Source organism: Bipolaris oryzae (genome assembly GCF_000523455.1).
Source record: "Bipolaris oryzae ATCC 44560 unplaced genomic scaffold scaffold_10, whole genome shotgun sequence".
Taxonomy (NCBI): domain Eukaryota; kingdom Fungi; phylum Ascomycota; class Dothideomycetes; order Pleosporales; family Pleosporaceae; genus Bipolaris; species Bipolaris oryzae.
In genome coordinates this window covers 258,513-281,738 of record NW_006911286.1, presented here as the reverse complement: position 1 = coordinate 281,738, position 23,226 = coordinate 258,513, and the positions used below count along the sequence as shown (strand labels likewise).

Here is a 23,226-nt window from a genome sequence, read left to right as displayed (position 1 = left end):
CTCGCGAAGTCAAATGCACGTGACTGTGACCTCACTGGCCCAAGGGGTATCCGATGGATCTCTAGTTCAAAGTATCGTGAGTACAGCGTAATGATAGGCATGTACTGCTTTAACGCCTTTACCAGTGTTAGCTTAGCGCCTTTTAGGCCAGTGCACGGGGAGTTAGACTAAAGCACTGATGCTGCTGTGATACAACGCAGAGGTCGAGTGTTGGCGAGCGGGGATGCGCAAGAATACGGTCTCGCATCGATGCTGCACTTATAGTACCTAGGGGAACATCGCTGTTGCCTGCCCTCGCCTGGGTTTGCTCGCCTACCCTTGCCGCTCTGACTCGACCGCATCCTATGCAGGACGGGGTCGTGCCGCTGTCATGCCTGCTCCCAACTACTTGATCGGCATAGCGCTCGAATGATCGCGAAATACCCATGTACAGCTGGCCTCAAAGACACGATTCGTCGCATAACAGGTGGATCACCCACAATTGTACTCCCTCTGACGTCCTCTCCAGTTTATGGGCATACCTTGCGCAATAATTCTGGCTCTGGGCGAGCGAGCGTATCTCCTATGTAGGTATGCAGGTCGAAGGAATGTGCGAAGGAAGACGCGAAGGAGGGCACGGAGTAAGGCACAACGCAGCATGACCCGATCTCTTTAAAAACAGTTATAAACATTAATGATGTATCATAATATATATATAGCCTTTGATGAGAGGAAAATGTATGAGTAGAGGCCTCTAGGCTTCTTTATTTTCCACTACTAAAAGTATCCGATAGTATACCTTCAACCTGTCCTTGCAAAACTCCCTATCTCAATTCGCTATACACAAATCACTTCACAATGCTTGTAAGAAACATTCCACCCACTACCCTTGCTACATTGGCTTTCTGCCTACCGGATAATCTGAAGCATTCTGGCGCTTGCACACCTCTGAACCCATATTGTGGAGGTGATCCGGCATCCCGCCTTTTGAACTGGAAATTCACCGTAACTACTTTTTGCAACTCGGGGCACGTCGATTCGGCTTGGTGGGAGGCTACGCGGAATCAGTTTGGAGCAGTGCACTGCTGAGAACGTGGGAGCATGTCGTGCTGCTGAACCACACTGGTTCCAGACATAACAGGTTACTGGTTAGCTACTGCCTAAGATACTACGCATTCTCCTATGCAACACAGTCGCGCATAGCAATGGAATGGCATGAATTCAGATTTGCTTCTAGTCTGAATAAGCATCTTGCTCAGTCGACTTGAAGCATTTACGCGATGAGGTCCAGGATGTATAGCCATTCAGGGTTCAACACCGACACGTAGGCTTTACCTCACAACAAAATACTCAGAATGCCCAGACAGGCTATGAGCGGTGAGCGGTGAGCGTCCCAGTACAGTGCATCGTTACCGTCGATACACTACTCAGAGACTATGGGATTAATGGAATTGCGCAGCCAGAGCGCAAGACTAGTAGATATTCTCATGGAATCCATGGGTACAGAAAGTAAGTACGATGTAGTCATGGTCTGCGGGTGCGGCAGTGCCAAGCTTCATATCGATACCATCACGTGAGCCCACTTATGGATACTTGACCCAGGACCGCAAAAACGTTTGACATGCAAATCTATTTATATTAATTTTACTGACAGAGTACATACGACCATTGGAAACTGAGAATTAGGCATCCCGTCCGATCTGCCCTATACAAGCAGTTTACCGGCGGATTAGTAGTTAGGTGGGTGACCACTAGCGAATCCCCGCTGTCGTATGTTTTTGCAAATCTTTTACTTTTTGCTTGATCGGTGTAATTTACTTAGGCAGGATCTTAGTATAAGGATATATGTGACGACTAGGAAATGTATTAGATATCATCTTTAAAGATGTTCCACACGCTGCACGTATAACATTGCAAAAGGTTAACGACATGTACATCGCTCTGTAAAGCTTATATCTTGTTTCCTTATTAGTTGTTTTACTTATTCTCCAGATTCTATTTTTTGAGCACGTCGAGGCAATTGCTACAGGTGCCATTTAGAATTTATCCAGAATGAAGACATGACAAGGATAGTATTCTGTGATTCATGGACCATAGTAAATAATAGAAAATAGAAACTCTTCAATCGCTCCAAGGCGCAACCACCTCCACATGACTACATCGCCATCCTCATGTGCCTTGGACATGTTACTGAGTAAACAATTGACTTGACATCAATAGCCCCACCCTTAAAAAAGAATATAGCAACCCTCATAACCCTCCAGACATGGACATCATTCACCTCCCCCTCTCTCGCTCCCTACATCTCCCCTCCAATCCACCAGCCTAAAAATCCGTCTTCCCACCCATAACCTTCGCTGCGTTAACCGCATTCATCTTGGCCGCCCAGCCCTGCGCAGGCACAATCTTGCGCACAGTTCTAACCTCATCGGACGCATAGCCCGGGATGCGGATATTATAGTTGCGCTCGAGAATGACCTGGATATCGCGAATGTCTAGCTGGGGAGAATCGCGGAGTTTAGAGAGCTTGCAGGCGTTGCTTATCACATTGTCAACGAAATCGTCTGCGAGCTGGAGAACGGCCTGGGTAAAGGAATGTTAGTTGCGAGATCAGTGGCTGTTGGACAGGTAAAAGACTTTACCTCTTCGACTTCTGGTGTGAGGGCTTCTTCTGAGCCACCCGTGACTTGGCGGACAAGCTCGTCTAGCTTGCGCTTGCTGAGGACGCGGTCGCCGTCGCCTTCGAGCTGGAAGGGCGGTGGTCGCGGGATGACGGGCTGACCCATTGGCCCTGGGGCGCCGTTGGTAGGGCCACTCATAGTTGGCCGCGATTGACCCATGTGGACAGCTTGTGGTGAGGTTACGTTCAGATGTCGAGGAATCGGCATCTTGGGGTTGTTCAGTTGCTCACGCTCGCGACTGCCAAAGTTACCACCTTGTCCGCCTTGCTGCATGGGTGTGTTTGTGCGCTGGGGATCGGTATAGGATCGGTTCGCAGCACTAACGGCAGCCTGGTGAGAGAGTGGAACTGGCGGACCGGTTCCGGTTGCAGACTGCGGATGTGGTGAATTGCTCTGCTGGTGAGCGTTGGCTTGCATAGGGTTAATCTGTGGTCGCTGCTGCTGGTGAAAGTTTTGTTGCTGCTGTTGCGCGAATTGCGGCATCTGATTCGGCGGCATTGTTTGCGAGTGAGGCACCGGTGGCCGAGGCTGCTGTTGTTGCTGTTGTTGAGGAAGTGAAGGTGGCATTTGCTGGTTGAGTTGCTGCTGCTGTTGCGGCGGTTGTTGTTGTTGATTCCCTTGGTTTCCTTGGACGTTGTATTGTTGTTGGGGCTGGGGCTGCTGAGGTTGTGGCTGTTGCTGCGTTTGCTGCTGCGGTTGCGGTTGCGGCTGCTGTGGCTGTCCACCCTCAACCTTGATCTGAGGCTCCTCTTTTACCTGAGGTTGCGCAGAGATATTAGGCTGTGATGGCTGTCTTTGAAGCTGCTGGGGTTGAGATTGTTGTTGCGACGACTGCTGCTGCTGTTGCGATGGCGGCGGTGATTGTGCTGAGTTCTGGCCTTGAGTCTGCGCCTGTGCCTGGCCCTGCGAGTTCTGTTCGCGCTCTTCCTTCCATTGCTTCTGCAAAGCTCGAAATTTGTCAATTTGTGCCCTCATATTGGTATGCTCCTTCTCGATCTTGCCCTTCAACACGAGTAGATCTTGTGGCAAATCTTGTCCGTTGCTTTGTCGTTCGCTCAGTTGTTGCATGAGTTTCTTTCTACTCTCGTTCAAAGAAGCCTGCTTCGCTAGCATGTTCAAGTAACCCGTCCGGTATTCTTTCAGCTTAACCTCGTACTCGGGCGTGCCCGGCGAAGGTCCGGTCAACGGCCCCTGCATGGGGAATTCGTGGACGTGCTTTACTATAGCAGGATCCACCTGGCCACGACCTTGGTTTTGGCCTTGGTTGGATTGCTGTTGGCCGACTGCCCCCGCGGTGTTTTCAGCACGAGCCTGGCCGCCTTCTTGCTTGACGGGGTTCTGGTTCTGCTGGCCAGCGGCATTAGACTGGCTTGCTTGTCCCTGGTTCTGGTTTCCCTGTTGTTGCTGTTGCTGTTGCTGTGCCTTCATCTTGGCTCTGTATTGGCGCTCGCGTGTAATGAACTTCTGTGACCATTCTGTCAACTTCTGGCGAGCATTGGTATTTTCCTGGCTCCCCTGCTGGTGGGTGTTGCAGATGTTCCAGAAATTCTGCATGATCAGGCGATACTTTTGCTTCTCGTCCTCAGGAAGACATTGAAGCTTGAGTATATCGTCAGGGCGTAGCAGCTGTTGCTGCTGGCCGCTGTTGGGCTGCTGCTGCTGCTGGGGCTGCGATTCGCTCATCGTGAGGGCTGCGGACTTCCGAACCGTGCAATCAAGGCCGTTTGGGCAGTGTACGAGATTCGGTGGGGGATGAAAATGACTGTTAGAATCGCGTACTTGTTGCGATTAGGCGGATGCGCGTGCGGAGAGATGGAGGTTTACGTCTGAATTATGGTGGCCGGAAGGATGAGGTTTGGGGTCGTGGTTGATCGAGGAGCCAAGCCAGGACCCAACCGTCGCGCGTTCCTTTAACAGCACGTGCACGCGTCATTCCCAATTATCGAAACAGAGACACAACAGCACTGCGATGACCATAATTGTATTAGATTGCAATTCCATCTTAGATTATTATTATTATTATTATTATTATTCTGACGCGTCTGACACCTGGCTACCCTCAGAGATGGTCTTCCTAGATCCTGCCTTCAACGCCCTCTCCCGGGCATTCCTAACCTCCCATTCAAACTCCTTGAGTGCCCTGAGCTCGCTACCAACGAACAGCAGCCCCATCAATCCGTCAACGACGCCCACACTGAACCCTAGGGTGCTCAAAAGCATCAAAATGAAAGCAACATAGTTCTTTGGCGACCACCAGACACCAATCAGGCACCCAATGGAGAAGGATAGTTGGTAGAAGAAGTGCCCTATTCGTAGCTTACGCTGTACTCGCTCCCTAGCCTCGTACTTCATGGTTGTAGCTAGGATCTCGTCGTAAGTCTCGATGGGCAGGAACCGTTCAGGCAGGGCCGAAGGAGACAGCGGAGCAGCTGACAGAGCAGTCGGAGTCCTCGTCAGCGTCGCCTCCACAGAGAAATGGTCACTAAGAGAGCAGTGTAATGTAGGATGGCGCATTGCCATACCCACATTCGCTTCCTTCAGCTCCCACTCCGCTGTCTCTTCCTTTGTCTCTGGGTTCTGAAATCTTCCACTGCTGTAGAAGATATAATCTAGCCGCTTCGCATTGGGGTCTTCGACGGCAGGATCTATCTGCACGTTTTCACCCTTGGCAAGACGTCTCTGTTGTCCCTTGTTCCACCTCCAGGAGTTAAATTCGCTGTCACATGTTGCGCCGTTGACAGTCATATTAAACTCGGCAGATGGCATTGGTACGCATCGACGGCGTTCAACCTCGTCCTTTGCTGCGCCGATCGAAGAATCAGGATGGAGTATGCGCCATACATCGCGGACTGGCGAATGCGTCTCTATTATACGGTGTGCGAGGGATAGCGGAATCATGTTGAAGTCGCCCATGCCGATTACAAGGTGCCCACGTTCGGCGGCTGCACGCATGAGCTTTGTGATTTCCCATGCTTGGGCCGTGCGGTGGCAGATGTAGGAGTCGTGAGGCTCGCTTTCATAAGGGGCGTGGAGCTATTCATGTCAGCGTGCATTTCAGATACTTGTCAGGAGCATTGAGAACACACATGTGTACAGAAGACTTCTGCAATATCTCCCCTGGAAGGTCCCATTTGTATCTTCGCACAGGCAACACCTTTACCAACGAACCAATCTCCACGGTAAAATGCAGCAGGTCGTCCATTGAGCGGATAGCGTACCATGTTGCTCTCAATGATGGGCCATCGAGACAAGATGACTAGCCCGCCACCGAAAATGCCACTGTGGTAAAACTTGCCATATGGCAGTATATGCTTCGTCTTCTCACGAATCGCATGGTAGTCTTCCTGGGTCCAACACTCCTGTAGGCCGACGATATCTGGCTGCGGACTTGCAGCGGCGATTTGAACACCGATTTCGGTAAGACGCTCGTTACGGAGTTTGGAAATGAATTTGAGACCCCAGCAGTTGAGCGAGAGGATGCGGATATTTGAGGGTGACTGGCCGGTCTCGGAAGCCATGGTGAATATGTATTACCTGGAGAAGAGCGGAGTATGCGTGCAATGATGCAACTGGGGAAATAGTTCCTGAAATGCTACAGGGGTGCTCCTGACCGCCCGCACGCTAACGCCCATATTGCCGATCCGTCGCGTTTTCCCAGTCCGTCACCAAACAACTGGCTCCTCTACATTCAGCAATGGACGGCACACCATCTCCCTCACCCAAAAGACGACACCAGGACGAAGATGCCTACGACGACGAGCGACCGCGAAAGCGCTCTCCCTCCCACACACCGCACAATGCTTCTCCAAGCTACAGGTTAGCAGAACGGCCTGCGCGCCGGTATAGTAGAGACAACAGCGAGGATGAACAGCGGGAATACCGAGACAGAAGGCCGTCATACTCACGGTCGAGGTCGCGTTCGCCACGCTCGAACTCTTCATCGCCAGGCCGGCGACGACGCACTTCTCCTGCACCACCACCAAAACCGACCTCCCTAAACTACTCTCCCACCCTGATTCTGCGCGGCCACAAGAAAGGCATCACCTGTGTCAAATTTTCTCCAGATGGCCGCTGGCTGGCCTCTGCGTCTGCGGATTGCACCATCAAGATCTGGGATGCCAAGACCGGCGTACTTGAACACACGCTCGAAGGTCACCTCGCCGGTGTCAGCACAATATGCTGGTCGCTAGACTCCAAGATTCTCGCAAGTGGCTCAGACGACAAGAGTATACGGTTGTGGGATACAGCAACTGGATTGGCACATCCTATTCCGTTCATTGGTCACCACAACTATATATACAGCATAGCGTTCAGTCCAAAGGGCAATATGCTTGTCTCTGGCTCCTACGATGAAGCAGTGTACCTCTGGGATGTGCGCGCCGCCCGAGTCATGCGCTCCCTTCCCGCACATAGCGACCCGGTCGGCGGCGTCGATTTTGTTCGCGACGGCACGCTCATCGTCTCGTGCTCACACGACGGCTTAATCCGTGTCTGGGACACAGCGACCGGTCAATGTCTCCGCACCCTCGTCCACGAAGATAATGCACCCGTTTCTTCGGTCATTTTTTCACCCAATGGAAAGTATATCCTAGCCTGGACACTGGATTCCTGCATACGGCTATGGAATTATATTGAAGGGAAAGGCAAGTGTGTAAAGACGTACCAGGGACACACAAACAAGAAGTATTCGCTTTTGGGTACTTTTGGTACATACGGCGATCGTGAGGCTGGCCAGGAATATGCTTTCATAGCATCTGGCAGTGAAGACAACAGTGTCGTCCTATGGGACGTGAGTAGCAAAAACATACTTCAACGGCTCGAAGGCCATTCGGACGCCGTATTGAGCGTTCACACGCATCCGACCGAAAAACTGATTGCTAGCGCGGGACTAGATCGTACTGTGAGGTTATGGAGACCGAGAGAAGGCGGAGATGATAAAGAAGAAGAAAAATCAAATGGGCATGAGGAGACGATCGTCGAGAACGGGATTAAGCAGGAGGAAAGTAACGGTTACGAGCATGATACTTTGCCTCCGAATTCTTTCGCTGAGACTTGAGCGTAAGCTGGTTTTTCCAGACATGAAGAACGATGAGCAGAAAGAGAATAGAATCAGAGATAATGAAGTAGGTAGTTTTAGATACCCCATACTATTGCTCAAATACCGAGTAGGTGATCTTGCCCGTCCTTTTTCTCTACGTCATATGAGGAAACGCAACGTCCCAACGCATACATCAACACCCAGATCGTGCCTTTTTCTTCAGCATAAAAAAGAGCTTCCAGCCAGAACGCCATTGTGCTTGATAAAAGCATCCCAAAACGCCATGCAATGCCACACCTTGCTTCTCCCCCAGTCCACTTCCAGCTGCCCATTTAGCTAAAATGTATACCCTCTTGGTTAAATGCATACAGTAGCTTCAAGAAATCAGCCTCATCACACAACCGCGCTCGCTTATCAGCCAGCTGCGTTTCATCCTCAAGCACCTTCCTAACCTTCTCCCGGACAAGCTCTGCGAGCCTACCCTTGCGCTTGCGATTCGCCCCGTTCTTGCTCTTCTTGCTCTCAGCCTGAAGCTGCTTGAAGAAATCAGGAAGTTCATCGTCTGGGTCGTCAGGATCAGAAAAGCCCTTGAATTCGTCGTCGACATCCATGGTTTCGGTCTCTTCGGTCGCGGTGATTTCACTGGGATCGAGCGGGGTGTCGTCGACGGGGATGTCGTTTTGCGCGCAGTAGAGACGGTAGTTACTAGCGAGGAGTTCGAGGACAGCTGCGGTACCCATGAAACTAGCGCGCAGCGTTCTGTTCTTTCGGACGAAGCAGATTCGTAGCAGACCGTCCCACTCCTCGTATGCGATTTGTGGGCGCGGGTTCTTGGGCTCGATGCGCACGACGTTGCTTTCGACTTGGGGAGGGGGATTGAAGTTGTTGCGCCCGACTTTCATGACATGCGAGACTTTGGACCACATTTGCACGTTGACGGAGAGACGGGAGTAAAGTTTTTCGCCGGGTCGCGCGAATAGGCGCATGGCGAATTCGCGCTGGAACATGAGTACGCAGCAGCGCGGGGGATGTTGCAGCGCGAGTAGTTTGAATACCAGAGGCGAACTGATTTGGTATGGTGTGTTACTGATGCACACGTCGAATCGTGGGAGTTCGGCCTTGATCACATCGCCCAGCCGTATTGTCAGTCTCTTTTCTTCCGGTGAGCCTTGTACTCGCTTTGTCAATTCTGCTGCCATTCGCGGATCCATTTCTACGGCCGTCACTTGCTTCACCGCCTTGAGTATCAGAACTGTCAAGTTGCCGGTACCGGGACCGACTTCCAGGACGTGATCGCTTTGCTTGAGGTGAGCTTTTTGGACAATGGCCGTTGCGACACCGGGGTTTTTGAGGATATGCTGGCCGAGGTCCTTGTCCATCTTGAAGATCGAATGCGCCGCTGCCGCTTTAGCCGACGTTGGTTTTGAGTAGGGCGACGAATTGTTGTCAGCGCCTTTGCTGCGCTTTTGCTTTGCTTTCGGCATCTTGGGTGATTGTGGGTAGGTTCTGGAGTGTCGTCGGCGGGGTTTATAGCGGTCGTAGTGAGTTGAGTTCTATTTCAGAAATATATGCGAAACAATTTTTTGGTCTACTAGGCGTCTCTAGTCGACGTGAGGATGTGACGCTGCTGGTAACAAGTTGGTGTCGGCTGTTGGATGTGGGGATAATTTTTTGGGTATTGCGGACTTAACGCGGGGTTAAGCAGCGCATGTGAGCCCGCGTTTCTACTGAACGCGTCCCTTGCCAATGACGTCTGTTGCATCTTTCCTTCTACAGTCGCATCAAATCCGCACATCCTTCATTACTTCTATATGAGGACAGACTATGTAAACATCAAAACTTCTATTTTACACTCGCTTCGTTGTCGCTCTTTTGCAGTCTTCGTACACACTCGCTCTCTCCTGCACCACCCGTCCCCAAAGCCGCGCTCCTACTCAGCCTTTCCGGATACAAACAGCAATTGCTGGCTCCAGACTCCGTTTCTACACGAAAAACCACGTGGACCTGCCTTTGGTAAAGCAAAGCCCGCTTTGACACGCCCAGGCCGAACGTCACCCGGAAATTGGTCCGCAAATGCTTTCAGGGGCCCATTGAGCTGTTTACCTTGTCGCCACCGCTTTCGCTCATTACCACTCGCTCCTTTTACTCAAACCACCGGCCCTCCGCCTCATAATCTTGGGCATTCCTTCAATTGCTTCTCCACTATATCATCGGTCTTGACCGGCTCACAAACTCCGACTGCAATCAGCAATAATCTTCAAAGATCACACACTATGGCTAAGCCACTCGAAGGTACTATGCCCGGCTTCTTACTTTCATCCATTTCTGACTAAATGAACATAGTGACCGAATCTGTTACTGTCGTTCAGTCCACACAAAAGGGCAGGAAGAGAAAGGCGGAGACAAATTCGCGTACAACAAAGACCATAGCCCAATATACCGAGGTAGAGGGGTTTGTTGCAGTTGCCTCCAATTCACCTCGAACTAGCAAGCGTGCAACAAAGAAGGTGAAATACGAGCAGGAAACTGACGACGAGATGGTCGATCAACAGAATGACAGCAGCGAAGGCAAGCCCAAGAAAGCCTCGAAACGAACCAAGAAGGTGGTTGCTCAAGAGTCCGGTGCAGATGTCAAGCCCAGTGACGGCGACACAGTTGAAGACACAAAAATTACCAAGAAGATCGTCAAATCCATGAAAAAGAAGGCCGAAGACGTCGATGAAGACAAACCTAAAAAGGTCACTAAATCCAAGGCCAAGCCGGCAAAGATACTTCCACCCATTGCAGAGCGTACCAAGGATATCAAGCTGCGAGTTGGCGCCCACGTAAGCATTGCCGGAGGTTAGTTCTGCTCGTCCCTTGAGTTTTGATCAGAACACCGGCTGATATGAACCGAATCCCATTCTAGGCGTACACAATGCTATCATCAACGTCGTACATATTGGGTAAGTACTCTACTTTTTCCACTTCAGAAGTCACCCCTTGTGCAGGCGCATACAGTATATGACTAGAACTGACATTGCTAGTGGTAACGCCTTTGCTATGTTCATGAAGAACCAACGCAAATGGGAAACGGTGGATATGGACCCAGAGCATGCACAATTCTTCGTCCAGTGGTGCAAAGACCACAGCATAGACGCTGCAGAGTGCTGCTTACCTCATGGTTCATACCTGGTCAACCTCGCACATCCGGATCCTGCACGCAAGAAACAGGCTTATGACTCTTTCCTCAACGACTTGACGCGTTGCCATAGGCTCGGCATTCGGTATTATAACTTTCATCCAGGCAATGCTAACGCAACCACCCACGAAGAAGGCATCCGGATCATTGCTGAGAATCTCAACAAGGCCCATGCAGACCCAGAGACTGGCAAAGTTGTTACCGTTCTTGAGACGATGGCAACCCTTGGCAACACCATTGGTGGCACCTTTTCAGATCTCGCAGCCATCATCAAGCGTGTCGATGATAAGACTCGTGTAGGGGTTTGCTTAGACACCTGCCACATCTTCGCCGCTGGCTATGACCTTCGCACCCCTGAAGCATATGCTGAAACGATGAAGAAGTTTGACGAGGAGATCGGTTTGGAGTATCTCAAGGCCTTCCACATCAACGACAGTAAGGCTCCTTTGTCAAGCCACCGTGACCTTCATGCCCGCATCGGTACTGGCTATCTTGGCCTCGAATCCTTCCATAATCTCATGAATGATGAGCGCTTTCACGGTCTTCCCATGGTTCTCGAGACACCCATTGATGTGACCGACAAGAATGGAAAGAAGGTCGAGGACAAGGGTGTCTGGGCCCGAGAGATCAAGATGCTGGAAAGCCTTGTTGGTATGGATATTGACTCTGAGGAGTTCAAGACACTGAGTGCACGTCTTCAAGATGAAGGCGCTGGTGAACGTGAGCGTGTTGGTGACCAAGTACAAAGAAAGACGGCCAAAGACGCGAAGCCTAAGAGCAAGAAGGCTGCTAAGAAGAAGGCCGGGAGTGAAGAGGAAGATGACATGGAAGGATAAGCACCAAAGCATCTGGGCTGCTTACCGCCGCCACCGACGAGATGGATGACGCATGTGGGGGTATCTGGTCGCAGCGAAAGGCCCGGCTCGAGTGTATGTTTCTTGCTAGCCTTTTCACCGAGGCCTGGACTAGCTAGTTTTGAAAGGGGCGTATTCGGTACATGGGTCTCGTAAAGCGTGGACAATTTTGTATCTGAAGATACCCTGAGCTGGCATGTTAGAAGGGTCGATTCAGTCACGGTATGCTTTGTCAGAATCTATACAGCTTGATGAGCACAGAAAATACGCTAGATAATACAGAGGGGAAAGAGTGGGTATACTACCATTAGGAAGGGGCTTGTGTGGGTGGATCATACAATTCATGGTTGTGATATGCTCAACCCCCTGGCTTAAGTAAATTAAATGTGCAACTACTGGATGATAATCATTGGTTGATCATTTGCAGGAGGGTCAGCAAGCTTATCCCTTGGGCGCTAATGCTGCGGCGAGGCCCTGGGTGGTAGAATCGGCAGTGACCAGAAGTGAGATGGCGATATTGGTTCGTAGCTGAAAATGTGGTCGAAATGCAACCATTGCATACAATAGCGTCTGTCTGTCACAATCGGCCCTTTGGAGCATATATCGCTGATATGGCCGGGTCTTAAACTGCGTGCTACAGGAGTAGGGCTGTGTGCGGGCCGGGAATAAGGAGATATGTAACGGCGACCGCGAAGGCGACTAGACATTGCCACGATCCTCCCGCGGATAGTATGGTAGGCAGACTTTCCGGATCACGAGCGCGGTTAAACTGTTGGAGTAGCGATACGCCGTACGCAAAAGCAAGCAGCAACCGAGATTCGTAGTATAAGGCGGTGGAGGAGGTTAGTTAGATGTGCGTATAGCTACTATCGCTGTACTTCGCCTCAATGCACACCGATGGACTACGACTGCTGGTGGACAACGCATAGAGGGCTCGTACCTGCCACTCAGTTGCAGAATTAGGCTGCAGATATCTTATCAGCCCTACCAGCGGCAGTAGGGCCCCTCTTACATCATTTTGGTTGCGTCTGTGGCGGCCGGACTGCCCGTCGGTAAAGTGGCAGACGTTGGAAACGGCGGTGGCTTTGAACATATATCTCCGCGCGAATAGCATATGAGGCTCCTTTTGCCATACTAGTCTTCCATGTCCGCCTTGGGCGCGGGGGAGCAGCGACGATCTTGTACGGTGTGGGAGTCACAAGATGATGGCTTGCGGTCCATGGATATCGTATAGTGTGGGCTCTAGCAGCGGGGAAAGGGGATGGTAAGCAGACGGGGCGCCAGCGGAGAAGCCGAGGGGTCGGGAGTGGGCGTGTATGTGTGTATTAATGCTTCATCACGAACTTGGAAATGCCATAGGGTGTGCTGCGGTTGGTGTCTGGGGCATTTGGGCTTGGCCGTGGCTGTCGCTGCCCTTGCAGTCGGGCCTTCCGTCGTTCGTCCACACTTTGCTCCAGTGAACACAGGCCATCTGACCGGCTCACGCACCGTCTTCGGCCGTCTTTCTAGCCTCGCCGCAGTCACGACACTATCCGAGACCACTCTCAGTCTCCCCAACGTCATATCCAGCCCGGCCAATCAATCGCGCCCCGGTCGTATACGCGTCAGGTCTAGCCCCCTTGGGCTTCATGCTGCGAACACGTGAGTCGGCAAGCTTCATCTTCCACCAAACGCCCACCGCCAGTCCAGGATGTGAAAACCCAGCCCTGTTGCACTAAGCCCTGCCCGCAGCCACAATGTGGAAGCTTGTCCAAGAAGCGTAGTGGATACGGATATCTCGCATACTTCATACACAGCATCGTCCAACCGCCAGATGGCTATTCATGTGCGTCGACCGCGAATGCTTTGAATTCACCTTCTCATGTCTTTATTAATTCCACGGCTTCATCCCACCACCCATCGGATTACTGACCCGACGTGTTCCCAGTCCTCGATAGGTGCGCCAACTGTAAAGTATGGTCGGCGTCCCCAAAAGCACGGGGTGCCTCATCTGCCGGAAAAGGAAAATTAGTAAGTCGCCGGATCTCTCCTCCGCGCGGGCTTCTTCTGACTATTGCTAGAGTGCGGTAAGGCTAGCTCCATGGCTTGGGCCCGACTCGAGCACCCTAGCTAATGATGAACAAGATGAGACCTGGCCAGCTTGCGTAAACTGCCAAAAGAACGGCAAGTCGTGCCCAGGTCCCCCAGCTCGACACACCTTCAGAGACCTCGGTCCCAGGTTTAACGCAAACTCTACAAGGTTCGCTGGCGATGAAGCCAGTGCACCGCCAGGTATGCTATACTAATCGAAACCAAGGCCATATATTCACAGAAATCCATAGATCAAGGGCACAACCGCTTGACGCAATTGAACGAAAAGTTCGCCGAAAATGGCTCAGTGGTTCACAAGTTCAGGATTTCGCAAAGCGGTTCGACGCCTCGAAAAAGGTCCCCGCGCTCAATCTCAGCGGGGTTGAGCCCGCCCAAGTCAGCCTTCCCAAGATACCCGTCGCCGTCACAAGATCAGCAGCTCGCGCATGCCTTGATCGCAGCCACGAGAACCGGGAGTGCTGGACATCGAATGTCCGTCTTTGGATCCTTCATTCAAGAAGTTCCGGCTAGAATTGGACATAATCCTGCGCTTGACGCCGCCGTTACTGTCCTCGTCAACGTCCATACATCGTTGGTCTACAAGAAGGCCGCGAATGAGATTGTTTCTCCTGAACTCTATATCCGAGCCATCAAGACACTACAAACATGCCTCGAGCACCCACAGCTTGGTTTATCACCCGAGACACTTTGCGCATCGATACTCTTGGGTCTGGTTGAGGTAAGATCTGCTTGGCCAGATTTTATCTTGGTAACCATACTTACACCACCAGGCGTTCGCAGGACCCAGGACAGGGAATCGATATTTGACCCATGTAGGCGGCGCTGGGCGATTGATGGAACTGCAAGGTCCCGGGAGATATCATGACAGGTTTACAAAAGAAATGCTACGCTTCAACCGAGGCGGAATTGTATGTCGACCTACATACTCCACGGACAGAGCCACTTTATCCCATAGCTCCGACCGAGATACATCATGTTCTCAGCTGACACATGGACAGATTATTACTTGCATGTACGAACGCAAACCGTGCTTCCTTGCCTCACCCGGCTGGCGAGAGATAGCTTTTGACAAGACGGGACTTGGATTCGATGATTGCTTAAACACCGATTTGATGCAATATATGGCAGAGTTGCCAGGGATCTTCAACGAGCTGAAAGATTTAGGTGACCAACGTGTCTTTCAACTTTCACGCACCTCGGGCCTCAATTTTGACTCGAGTGGTCAATCGCAAAAGTCTTCATCCGAGACTCCCCCATCGCTTGACTTTTCCTCTGGATCTTTTGATGATATGGAATTTCTGGACGAACTACAGCCCATCGATGCATCCTATCCAGTCGATCCAAACTCATATGCCTGTCCATACGATCCTGCACGTGCTGCCTTACTGCAAAAAGTACGCAGCCTCAAGGATGCCCTTCGTACCCTGGGCGAACACATGGATGCAAAACTCAGAAACGGGACCGTTGCATCCGAGAAAGAACCCAGCGAAAAGGACAGCCCTGTACGCACAGTATACCACTTCAACCATTGGCGGGATATGACCGCATACAACTGCTTCTGGTCTGTCGTTATCCTGACGAACAAGATTCTAATGCGACTCCTGCCGCCCTTCGATCGAAGCGTATACGAGATGCAATTCGAATGCCAGTATATCGCTCTCGAAATCTGCAAGACATGGGAAGACGCATGGGCTAGCAGACCAATAGGCGCGTTTCACACAGGCCTTAGTTTTGTCGTTGCATATGAGTTTTGTGCACAGGATGTTAAAGAGTGGATAGTCAGAGGGTTGAACTCTCTCCTTGACTACCAGCAGGTCGATGCATTTCGTTGGTCAGACGAAGTCATTACTCACATGTCTTCTAAACTTTCCGGGGAAGGACCAGGTCTTGCTTTCTCCAATTTTAGGACCTCAGGGGAAGCGACTTGAAGGGCATGGTCTTGAAACTCAAATGAAAAAGAAGCGACCAACACGTTCCGATCCGTTCGGGTGGCAGTCTGACTATGGAGATTGGTGCCGAGCCGCGGCCGGTCGGAATTTGGCCTAGTGGATGCATGACAAAAACTTGGTCTCACTCACATTCTTACGTGCAGGCCTACTGCATATGGGTTTATCAGCCCTATACGCATTTTGGGGGCGGAATATAAATCACGTGGCTTTTGTGTTAATGGTTCGAGTGCTGACGCTTTTGCTCTGTACCTAGACCGTCTCGGCACAGATAAGCCACGGCGGGTACGGTGCCGGACGGGCCAATGTCTGAGATGGCGCAACCCCCCGGCCCGTAGAAAGCATGAAGGGTGAGGCTAGAACTTTCCTTTAGCAATGTGGTGGGATTGTGGACGTACAAGAGGAGGGCCAGTAGAGTAATTCTCAACACGCTCCGATAATGACATGGTAACATTGTCTTGATATTTTCCAATGTCGTTCGCAAGAGGCAGTTGTGCGCTTGTGATGAGATGGATGGCACAAACTTATGTGGCCGGGTTTGTCCTGTTTCCAATGAGCTCATTGTAGACTACCATGTAAGCAAATATACCAATATACACTCTATACGATGCAGCCTGCAACCCATAAATATAACTGCAACTACCACAACTTCTATAGTAAACATCTCTGACTTGCTTCTCACTCTCAATTCCTACCATTGGCCTTGTCATCCCCCATCTCTCCCAAGACCATCACACTCCAAAACACCAACCCCGCTCGATCCTCGTACACGCAGATACCATCATGCAGTGGTAGCACCTACAACACATTTTGTTAACCCCAGCAATTCAGAAACGCATATTCTCTCTACATAACCTAAGGAATGTAACCCTGTTAGCCCATCACTCGGCGATCCTATACTAAGCGAAAAAGTCCGAACTAGGATGTGTAGGTCGATGATCATGGTGGAATATGAGAAGATGATGAGGGTGGGGATGTCAGACGCGCTTGAATTATAAATAAAGATTCAGGACGAGAACACAGAAAAGAATCGAGAAGTTCACATTTGGTAAGCGTTATAAATCGTTATTCTTTTTTTCTCTCTTCATCGTAAGCATTGCTTTTGTCACCACCTGGCCCCTACCATGCTTCTTGCATCAGAACGCCACATAACCGTTTTACACCTCAAAGAAAAAAAAGAAAGTAGCAGCCGGCGGCAAGAAAAAAGCCCGATCGCATTGACACTTTGTTTTTTCTTGCTTTCTTTTTCTCCCGAGACGAAAGAACCGCGGCATTCAATCGCATTGACATATTTTTCTTTTTCGCTTTTTCCCCAACGAAGAACAACCAGCGACTTTGTTTCCAGAAGCTAAAAAGCAAAATCCCGAAAAGAACGACGATACAACACAGAGATGCCACAATGTATGTTTCCCATTCAAAACCCTAGCATAGACATCTCCCCTCTTACCCCCCCCCCCCCTTCTCATAACTCATGTCGAGATACCACATCGCTTCTTACACTCCGCACTCCCGATAATAGCGCCGGTTCCTACGGCGGGGATATCCTTGCCGACATCCGCGGCGTTGAAGGCGTCGTTGCCGAAGCCTGCGCCAATGATGTCTTGGGGTACAGACCACAAGCTAGGCAAGATATTGAGAGTGCCGCTGTCATCGCTGTTGAGCGAGGAGATGAGGAGCGAGGGTTCGCAGTCTATATTTAGGAATCAGTCGGTATTTGCAAAAAGGCCTCTATGAGTAAAAGCAGGAGAACTACGAGTTAGTAGTAATCCTTTTTTTTCCGCAAAGGGAAGGAAGGGGATGGGTGGAGTTTGTGATGAGTAAACCGCCGCCACCAACTTTACCCAAAAAAACAACAACAACAGTACTTTCCATATTAGGAAGTATGTAGATGCTCCATACTAAATATATGGCCAACAACAACAGCAAGAACATGGCCAAAGCGAATAGCCAGTGTACAAAGATGAATTTGGAAAAAAAAGGAAATAGAGAACATACCATTATTCTGCATCATGTGCAAACTCGCTTGCGGAAACACCGTCACCATCATCGGCAGTAGCTCGACCCTCCTAACGCCCACCCCATTCTCCCCAATCATCCACGTCGTCGTATTCCCCGTAATCGCAGTCACTATGTTAGTAGCCCGCGGATGCAAATGCGGGGGCAGCATGCCGCACGGTGCCAACTTCAGCAACGCTACGCTAGATCCCAGGCCGGTGACGGCAGGGAAAGTGGCGGCGTCGGCGTTGATGACGGCGCCGGTTGGGGAGTCGTAGTTGGGGTGCGCGGTGAAGTCGTAGGTCCAGTCTGACGAGGAAGGGAGGAGGGCTGCGCGGTCAAAGGATGTGGCGGCGGTGCGCAGGGCGGCGTTGAGTTCCGGGTGGAGGGTACGGGATTTGGGGGTTTGGGCGGTGGTGGATATGGTGAGGGTGGTGAGGAGGGTGAGGGGCAGGAGGAGGAAGTTGGTGAGGATTGTCATTGTGGAGATATAGGTGGAGGGTTGGTCTTGGAAGAGGGGAGAGGTCAGAGGCTGGGAGAAGGGGTAGTGGTGGGTTGATGATGATGATGATGATGTTGTGTTGGAATGGGTAGGAGGTACAGTCTTGATATAGATTACCATGAGAGGTGAAATCTTGCGGCTGTCCCGTCCTCAGGAAGCCGTTGTGTGTTGTGGATAAACAAAAACGAGGCTGCAAACGGCCTTTCTAACCAGATGCAGAGCGAGATAAGCTCTAGATGGTGTTCTGCAAGGGAAAATGAGGCCGAGCCGTGCGTTGCTGACGGATTGGAAGCTAGTATGAACGGACTTGCAAGGTTGGGAAAGTTGGTAAGCACCGTAAGGCTTAATTTTGGATACTAGACTTGGTGGCTCAGGCATGCGATGGAACTTTATATACTCAAGTAGACTAAACGCCCGGTCAGCGATGCACGACGAGCCGTGAATAGTAAATGGAGAAGACGAGAGACAGAATGTGTGTGCGGAGAAAACGATGGGCTGCTGACCGTACAGTCTGCACCTTTGGTCGTAGGCTTTCAAGCCACTGTTACTCCTGCTGGTGGCGTTCGTTAGAGATCATCTGGTGGAATGTTTCCAGATATGGCCCCTCTATTCTGATTTGTATCGGTACTCATCCTATTATATCCTCTTCCGGAAAGACAACCAGCTTATCATGTCACTGTTCCGTACGATTACTAAACTTTAAGCTTATTTTGGTCATTCAATGAAAGTGAAAGATCGAGATCAAGTCCCCGGATACTGCGACCTTTGCGAGATTCATAGATACATGGGTACTTCTAATCTTGTCGCAACCCGGCATGTGGATGCCTACCGAAGATTGAGACTAGTTGCACCATGTCAATAGGTCGACAACTGGGCAAAGCAAGGCCTGGACAGAATCTGTTGTAATAGCTGCTATATCATGACCTATCACGCCTCTTCGTTTGCTCGAGTCTTGTGCGAAGGCGCCTGTAACGATGTGCGGTTGTAAGTGCGTGATTGAGATACCTCTGCCACTTATATCTGTTGCTGCGTGCTTTACTTCGCAGCCAATAGCAACCTGATATGATTGAATGATGTTTACACTACGAGCCTGATATGAGCCTGATGTTGTGGATGCCTGGGCCAGTATAGGCAAAACCTTGACCCATGATCGTGGTTGTTTTGCAGTCCATTATGTTTCAAGCCACCAACAGGCGGTCAAGAAAGTTTACCATTTGACAGACGCCTCACAACGGCGCCTATGGAACACAGACTGCCGAGGAACGCCACAGTCATACTGAACGAGACAAAGTCACGTTGTGGGTGCTGATGAGCAACGCCGTTGTCCTTTGGTGAAACGATTGGCCCAAAAGATTGCTCAATGCGTTGTGCAAGCATTGATACCAGTCAACTCAACGCAAATGAACGCGCAAAGAAAGGCTTCACGTGGGTTAGGCCAATCGTGTTGTGGTTGTGCTCGCGTTGTTGCACAAATTTTTGTGATCTTATTCTACCTTTTTCCTGTGCTTTTGCCCAACAACTCTTGCAAAAGAAGAATTCACCTTTTGTTTCAAGCCAGAGTGGATTAGTAAAATCTGTGAAGCACGCATGTCGGCTAAAACTGCTGGAAAATATCGTGACACGGTGAAACTTGTTAGTTGTTGAAGATCTAGACCGACGTCTCATATTGATGAACGGAGAGCGTTATGGACTAGATGAAGGTGTTAGATGTATGTGGTGTGGCTTTCAAGTAGTCTGTGACATTCCAATCCGGTTTAGAATTCCGGTGCCCCTCCCGAACTTGGTGACACCCTAACACGGTGACTGCCATTCATTCCAGTTGAATCTGTATTACGACCTCTTCGACCATCTGAGGGATAAATATGTGGCGTACCAATGACGAAACTGCATCATTCACTCATACCAGCATTTTCGTGACCGGCGCTGTCTGTGCGCATGAGATAGGACATGATGCCCCAAACCCCTCTCATAGCTTCAGCGCGATCTTCAATGTTGAACAAGTCAAACCACCTTGTTCTCTGTAATTTTGGCGAGCACCAGTCAGATTCTGGTGGCGTTTCAACAGGGAGTCTGCCTTCAGTGATAAGCTCTAGATACGCAGGATGTATGCGAAGCCTTAACAAGCTAATATGGTGGTTCAATGACGATACCATGAATACCTGGGGTGCCTGGTTAGCAAATGGAGCTTTGTGAAACTGTTGCACGGAACCCTACATCGTCCCACGCGATGCTCCTGTCTTTGCCAATCGCCTCGTATGTGACCTTCGGGTCCCAGAGCGGATTTCCAGGTCGCAGTGTCTTCCAGACTTCAGCTGGTGTTGGCCTCCGACGAGCTTTGGACCCGTCTCGATTTCTCTCAACAGGCTTTTCCTCTGGCTTGGAAACTGCGTCCTTTTCAAGGATCTCAGCAGCTCCAATAGCCTCACCAACTTCGCCTCCAGGGCCTCCGCCCCAGCGCTCTTTAGTCGTCCACCATTTGCCTTCGCCCGCTCTTTGCTCACACTTGCCCTCTCTAGCCCTCTCTTGTGCAAGTAACAGCAGCCCCCCTAGCTCTCTTACAGCATCTAGAGTGGACTGGGCTTCTAACCTTCCGGTTGCTCCAAAATTGACATCGGCTCGACACTGCATGCCTAGCACAGGACCTTCCAAGCAACCCTGCCTAGCCTTGACTCTATCCTGAGGGCCGCGCCAAGCTACAGAGCTCATACGGACCGGAAATCGGATGTGCTCGATTGTGAGTACAGGCGGACGGCGATGTGGAAAGAGTGTTACACCAAAAGCCCATGCAATAGGCTCTAGGAAAGAACGCACACACTCTATGCGATACTGGTCAGGCATCCCAGTCCCATTTCCTATACGATAGCCTCTATAGGTGCCTCGAGGAACATCGGCTGGCTTGTTCTCGGCTTTTTTGTTAGTGCCCCTTGGGTTTCCAAGCGGGTCAACGTTGTTTCGACGTATGCGTTCTGGATGTGCCGAGTCCTTTGACAGGTCCCTTCCAGAACCGTTATCGTTTTGGACGTATATCGACTGCTTGTCACCTCTACTGTCTCCTACCTTTGCCTTCTTTCGAGGCTCCTCTGTGCCAAGAATGCAGGGTTCAGATGCCCTCTCCAGGTCGGTTTCACCCGAGGCCTCTTGGGGATTGGTTTCAGTGGACCCCGGCAGGGGGTTGGAGGCTGTTCGTTCATCACTGTTTGCTCCTTGAGCTGGGGGCAAGTACTCGTCCAAAGAGGTGTCCCAATAGTAAGCCAGGTTATCAAGTCCTTCCCAGAATTTCCGGAAATGAGCCAGTCGAAGTGGCGGTTGACTTCCACACCCTTTTCGTGTGAGGGTAGAGAAGGCGTCGGCATTGTTGAAGAATAGTTCTTTTGAACGGACAAAGAAGTCACGCTGGTCTGGTGCTTTTCTACCATTGCTCAGAAGTTTGGGAGGAGTTCCAGTATTTGAGGACGACTGTTGGTCTCCGGGGCTGCCAAACCAGGATGTGGGAGGCAAGAACGACTCTGCATTGTTTGACAGGGACGAAAGGAATGTTTCCAGGTCACTTTCTGGCTGAAACGTGACATTTAGCAAGGCCAAGGTCTCCCGACTGACATCGGAGGGCTTCTTCAGTCGCAGAAAATGGTCCGTTATCCTGGCACCTGGCTGGGACCACGAAGCTGGTGGTGCTTGTGTTGACGGGTCGGGCGGGTGGAGAGCAGGAAACGTGACGGGTGTCGGTTTCGGTGGAGGGGACCTCTGTTTCTGCGTGTCATATTGCCCCGCCAGTAGGTTTCCTATGGAAGAAAGCCCTGTATCAGCGACTATATTGCACGTGCACTACATGTCTCAGACGAAACATGTGTGAAATGTCCAACAAACAGACGAGCACGCGCAGCACAACTTGCAGCCCGGCACCCGAAGAGGTTCGGAGGGAGCAGGAAACAAGTCGGCATATACACTAGGCTTCACAAAAGTGCTTGATGCTGTGTTGAGATGATGTGTAATGCTGTTGGGTGAGGGATATGTGTTTGAGACATCATGCAAACGGGGCCTCGGCATGCGCCCACGTGAAGCCCCCCCCAAAGAAACGACAGGGAGGGAGGGGAACACAAGAAGACGATACTTACCGCTGAAGGTGAACATGGTGGCAAGCTTGTGCAATTGGGCCTCGGTCGACCCTCGACTCAGGGAGGAGAAGGGCAAGGAGTTGGCAACGTCGAGATGGAGTAGTGGCCGCGGATCCCTAAACCGGACGTGCGCATCCAGGGTACCAGCGTCTCCACATGTGCATGCCACAGACAATGGATGTTGACGGGCATGCAATGGTGATGCATACCAAGCCACCTCGAGGAGTAATGGACCCCGGATCACGGCTTCTGACAGCTGCTATGCTTGTCGTGTCGCTGGCTTGGCTACCAGGTACCAGCAGCACTCTGGTGGGCGCTACCTGGCCCCAAGACGGTTGGTATGTGAAGGTCGTCCGATGCGCCTGACTCGGTTGGGCAGGTGCTGGCAAAGATGCTTGCAACCAGGACGGCGACTTGTCTGGAGTAGGCGTGCTATGGCATGGCCCATTGGGTTGAGCGTTGAGCGTTGAGCGTGCTGCCAATGGTGGAGGAAGTGAGGAAGGAAGGGGGAGAGAGTCACGTGCTGGTACTCAGTAAGTAGCGGAGGCACAACTGTGGCTAGTCGTCGCTCGACTACGCAGCGAGAGAGGGGCAAGGGCGCGTCTTTCTCTCTGCCCCTCTCTACCTCTGCCCCTCAACCACAATTCTCACCGCCAGCTAACATACATGGCCATAGCTATTGCCATGGCCGCTATGACGGCTGCCAGCATCTTCCATCAAGTGGCTAGTTTGTGTGCTGAGACGGCGAGGCTACCGCTGTTCAGGAACTGCGAGGCCTACGGCGCTTCAAGTCCTGTTCGAGGCGCGACATGAAGCCGCCCGCGTTTCAGACGGCTACAAGCGCACC

The 23,226-nt window shown here is 51.2% G+C and overlaps 10 protein-coding genes across 10 annotated transcripts; 5 read left to right on the top strand and 5 right to left on the bottom strand.

Annotated features, from left to right (window-relative positions):
* Positions 1-837: 837 nt before the first annotated feature.
* On the top strand, positions 838-1,068 carry COCMIDRAFT_83713 (uncharacterized protein; the record flags this gene model as incomplete). The annotated part of the gene is made up of 1 exon (XM_007685517.1): positions 838-1,068. The coding sequence occupies one exon, from the start codon at positions 838-840 to the stop codon at positions 1,066-1,068; it is 231 nt and encodes a 76-aa protein (XP_007683707.1).
* Positions 1,069-2,304: 1,236 nt separating this feature from the next.
* On the bottom strand, positions 2,305-4,343 carry COCMIDRAFT_83531 (uncharacterized protein; the record flags this gene model as incomplete). The annotated part of the gene is made up of 2 exons (XM_007685516.1): positions 2,305-2,562; positions 2,622-4,343. The coding sequence occupies 2 exons, from the start codon at positions 4,341-4,343 to the stop codon at positions 2,305-2,307; spliced, it is 1,980 nt and encodes a 659-aa protein (XP_007683706.1).
* Positions 4,344-4,688: 345 nt separating this feature from the next.
* Positions 4,689-6,178, bottom strand: COCMIDRAFT_22634 (uncharacterized protein; the record flags this gene model as incomplete). The annotated part of the gene is made up of 2 exons (XM_007685446.1): positions 4,689-5,693; positions 5,747-6,178. 2 exons carry the CDS (start codon positions 6,176-6,178, stop codon positions 4,689-4,691), a joined length of 1,437 nt encoding a protein of 478 aa, XP_007683636.1.
* Positions 6,179-6,354: 176 nt separating this feature from the next.
* Positions 6,355-7,716, top strand: COCMIDRAFT_22633 (uncharacterized protein; the record flags this gene model as incomplete). Its single annotated transcript, XM_007685445.1, has 1 exon — positions 6,355-7,716. The coding sequence occupies one exon, from the start codon at positions 6,355-6,357 to the stop codon at positions 7,714-7,716; it is 1,362 nt and encodes a 453-aa protein (XP_007683635.1).
* A 314-nt stretch (positions 7,717-8,030) lies between these two features.
* COCMIDRAFT_32873 (uncharacterized protein) lies at positions 8,031-9,182 on the bottom strand (the record flags this gene model as incomplete). Its single annotated transcript, XM_007685465.1, has 1 exon — positions 8,031-9,182. One exon carries the CDS (start codon positions 9,180-9,182, stop codon positions 8,031-8,033), a length of 1,152 nt encoding a protein of 383 aa, XP_007683655.1.
* Positions 9,183-9,509: 327 nt separating this feature from the next.
* COCMIDRAFT_83573 (uncharacterized protein) lies at positions 9,510-10,031 on the top strand (the record flags this gene model as incomplete). The annotated part of the gene is made up of 1 exon (XM_007685515.1): positions 9,510-10,031. One exon carries the CDS (start codon positions 9,510-9,512, stop codon positions 10,029-10,031), a length of 522 nt encoding a protein of 173 aa, XP_007683705.1.
* Positions 10,032-10,235: 204 nt separating this feature from the next.
* COCMIDRAFT_83642 (uncharacterized protein) lies at positions 10,236-11,715 on the top strand (the record flags this gene model as incomplete). The annotated part of the gene is made up of 3 exons (XM_007685514.1): positions 10,236-10,539; positions 10,607-10,643; positions 10,725-11,715. The coding sequence occupies 3 exons, from the start codon at positions 10,236-10,238 to the stop codon at positions 11,713-11,715; spliced, it is 1,332 nt and encodes a 443-aa protein (XP_007683704.1).
* A 1,973-nt stretch (positions 11,716-13,688) lies between these two features.
* Positions 13,689-15,752, top strand: COCMIDRAFT_1482 (uncharacterized protein; the record flags this gene model as incomplete). The annotated part of the gene is made up of 6 exons (XM_007685432.1): positions 13,689-13,743; positions 13,794-13,799; positions 13,858-14,004; positions 14,055-14,542; positions 14,595-14,732; positions 14,823-15,752. The coding sequence occupies 6 exons, from the start codon at positions 13,689-13,691 to the stop codon at positions 15,750-15,752; spliced, it is 1,764 nt and encodes a 587-aa protein (XP_007683622.1).
* A 1,487-nt stretch (positions 15,753-17,239) lies between these two features.
* Positions 17,240-18,246, bottom strand: COCMIDRAFT_83621 (uncharacterized protein; the record flags this gene model as incomplete). The annotated part of the gene is made up of 2 exons (XM_007685513.1): positions 17,240-17,460; positions 17,766-18,246. The coding sequence occupies 2 exons, from the start codon at positions 18,244-18,246 to the stop codon at positions 17,240-17,242; spliced, it is 702 nt and encodes a 233-aa protein (XP_007683703.1).
* A 1,910-nt stretch (positions 18,247-20,156) lies between these two features.
* COCMIDRAFT_1480 (uncharacterized protein) lies at positions 20,157-22,395 on the bottom strand (the record flags this gene model as incomplete). The annotated part of the gene is made up of 3 exons (XM_007685431.1): positions 20,157-20,426; positions 20,482-22,046; positions 22,380-22,395. 3 exons carry the CDS (start codon positions 22,393-22,395, stop codon positions 20,157-20,159), a joined length of 1,851 nt encoding a protein of 616 aa, XP_007683621.1.
* Positions 22,396-23,226: the final 831 nt, after the last annotated feature.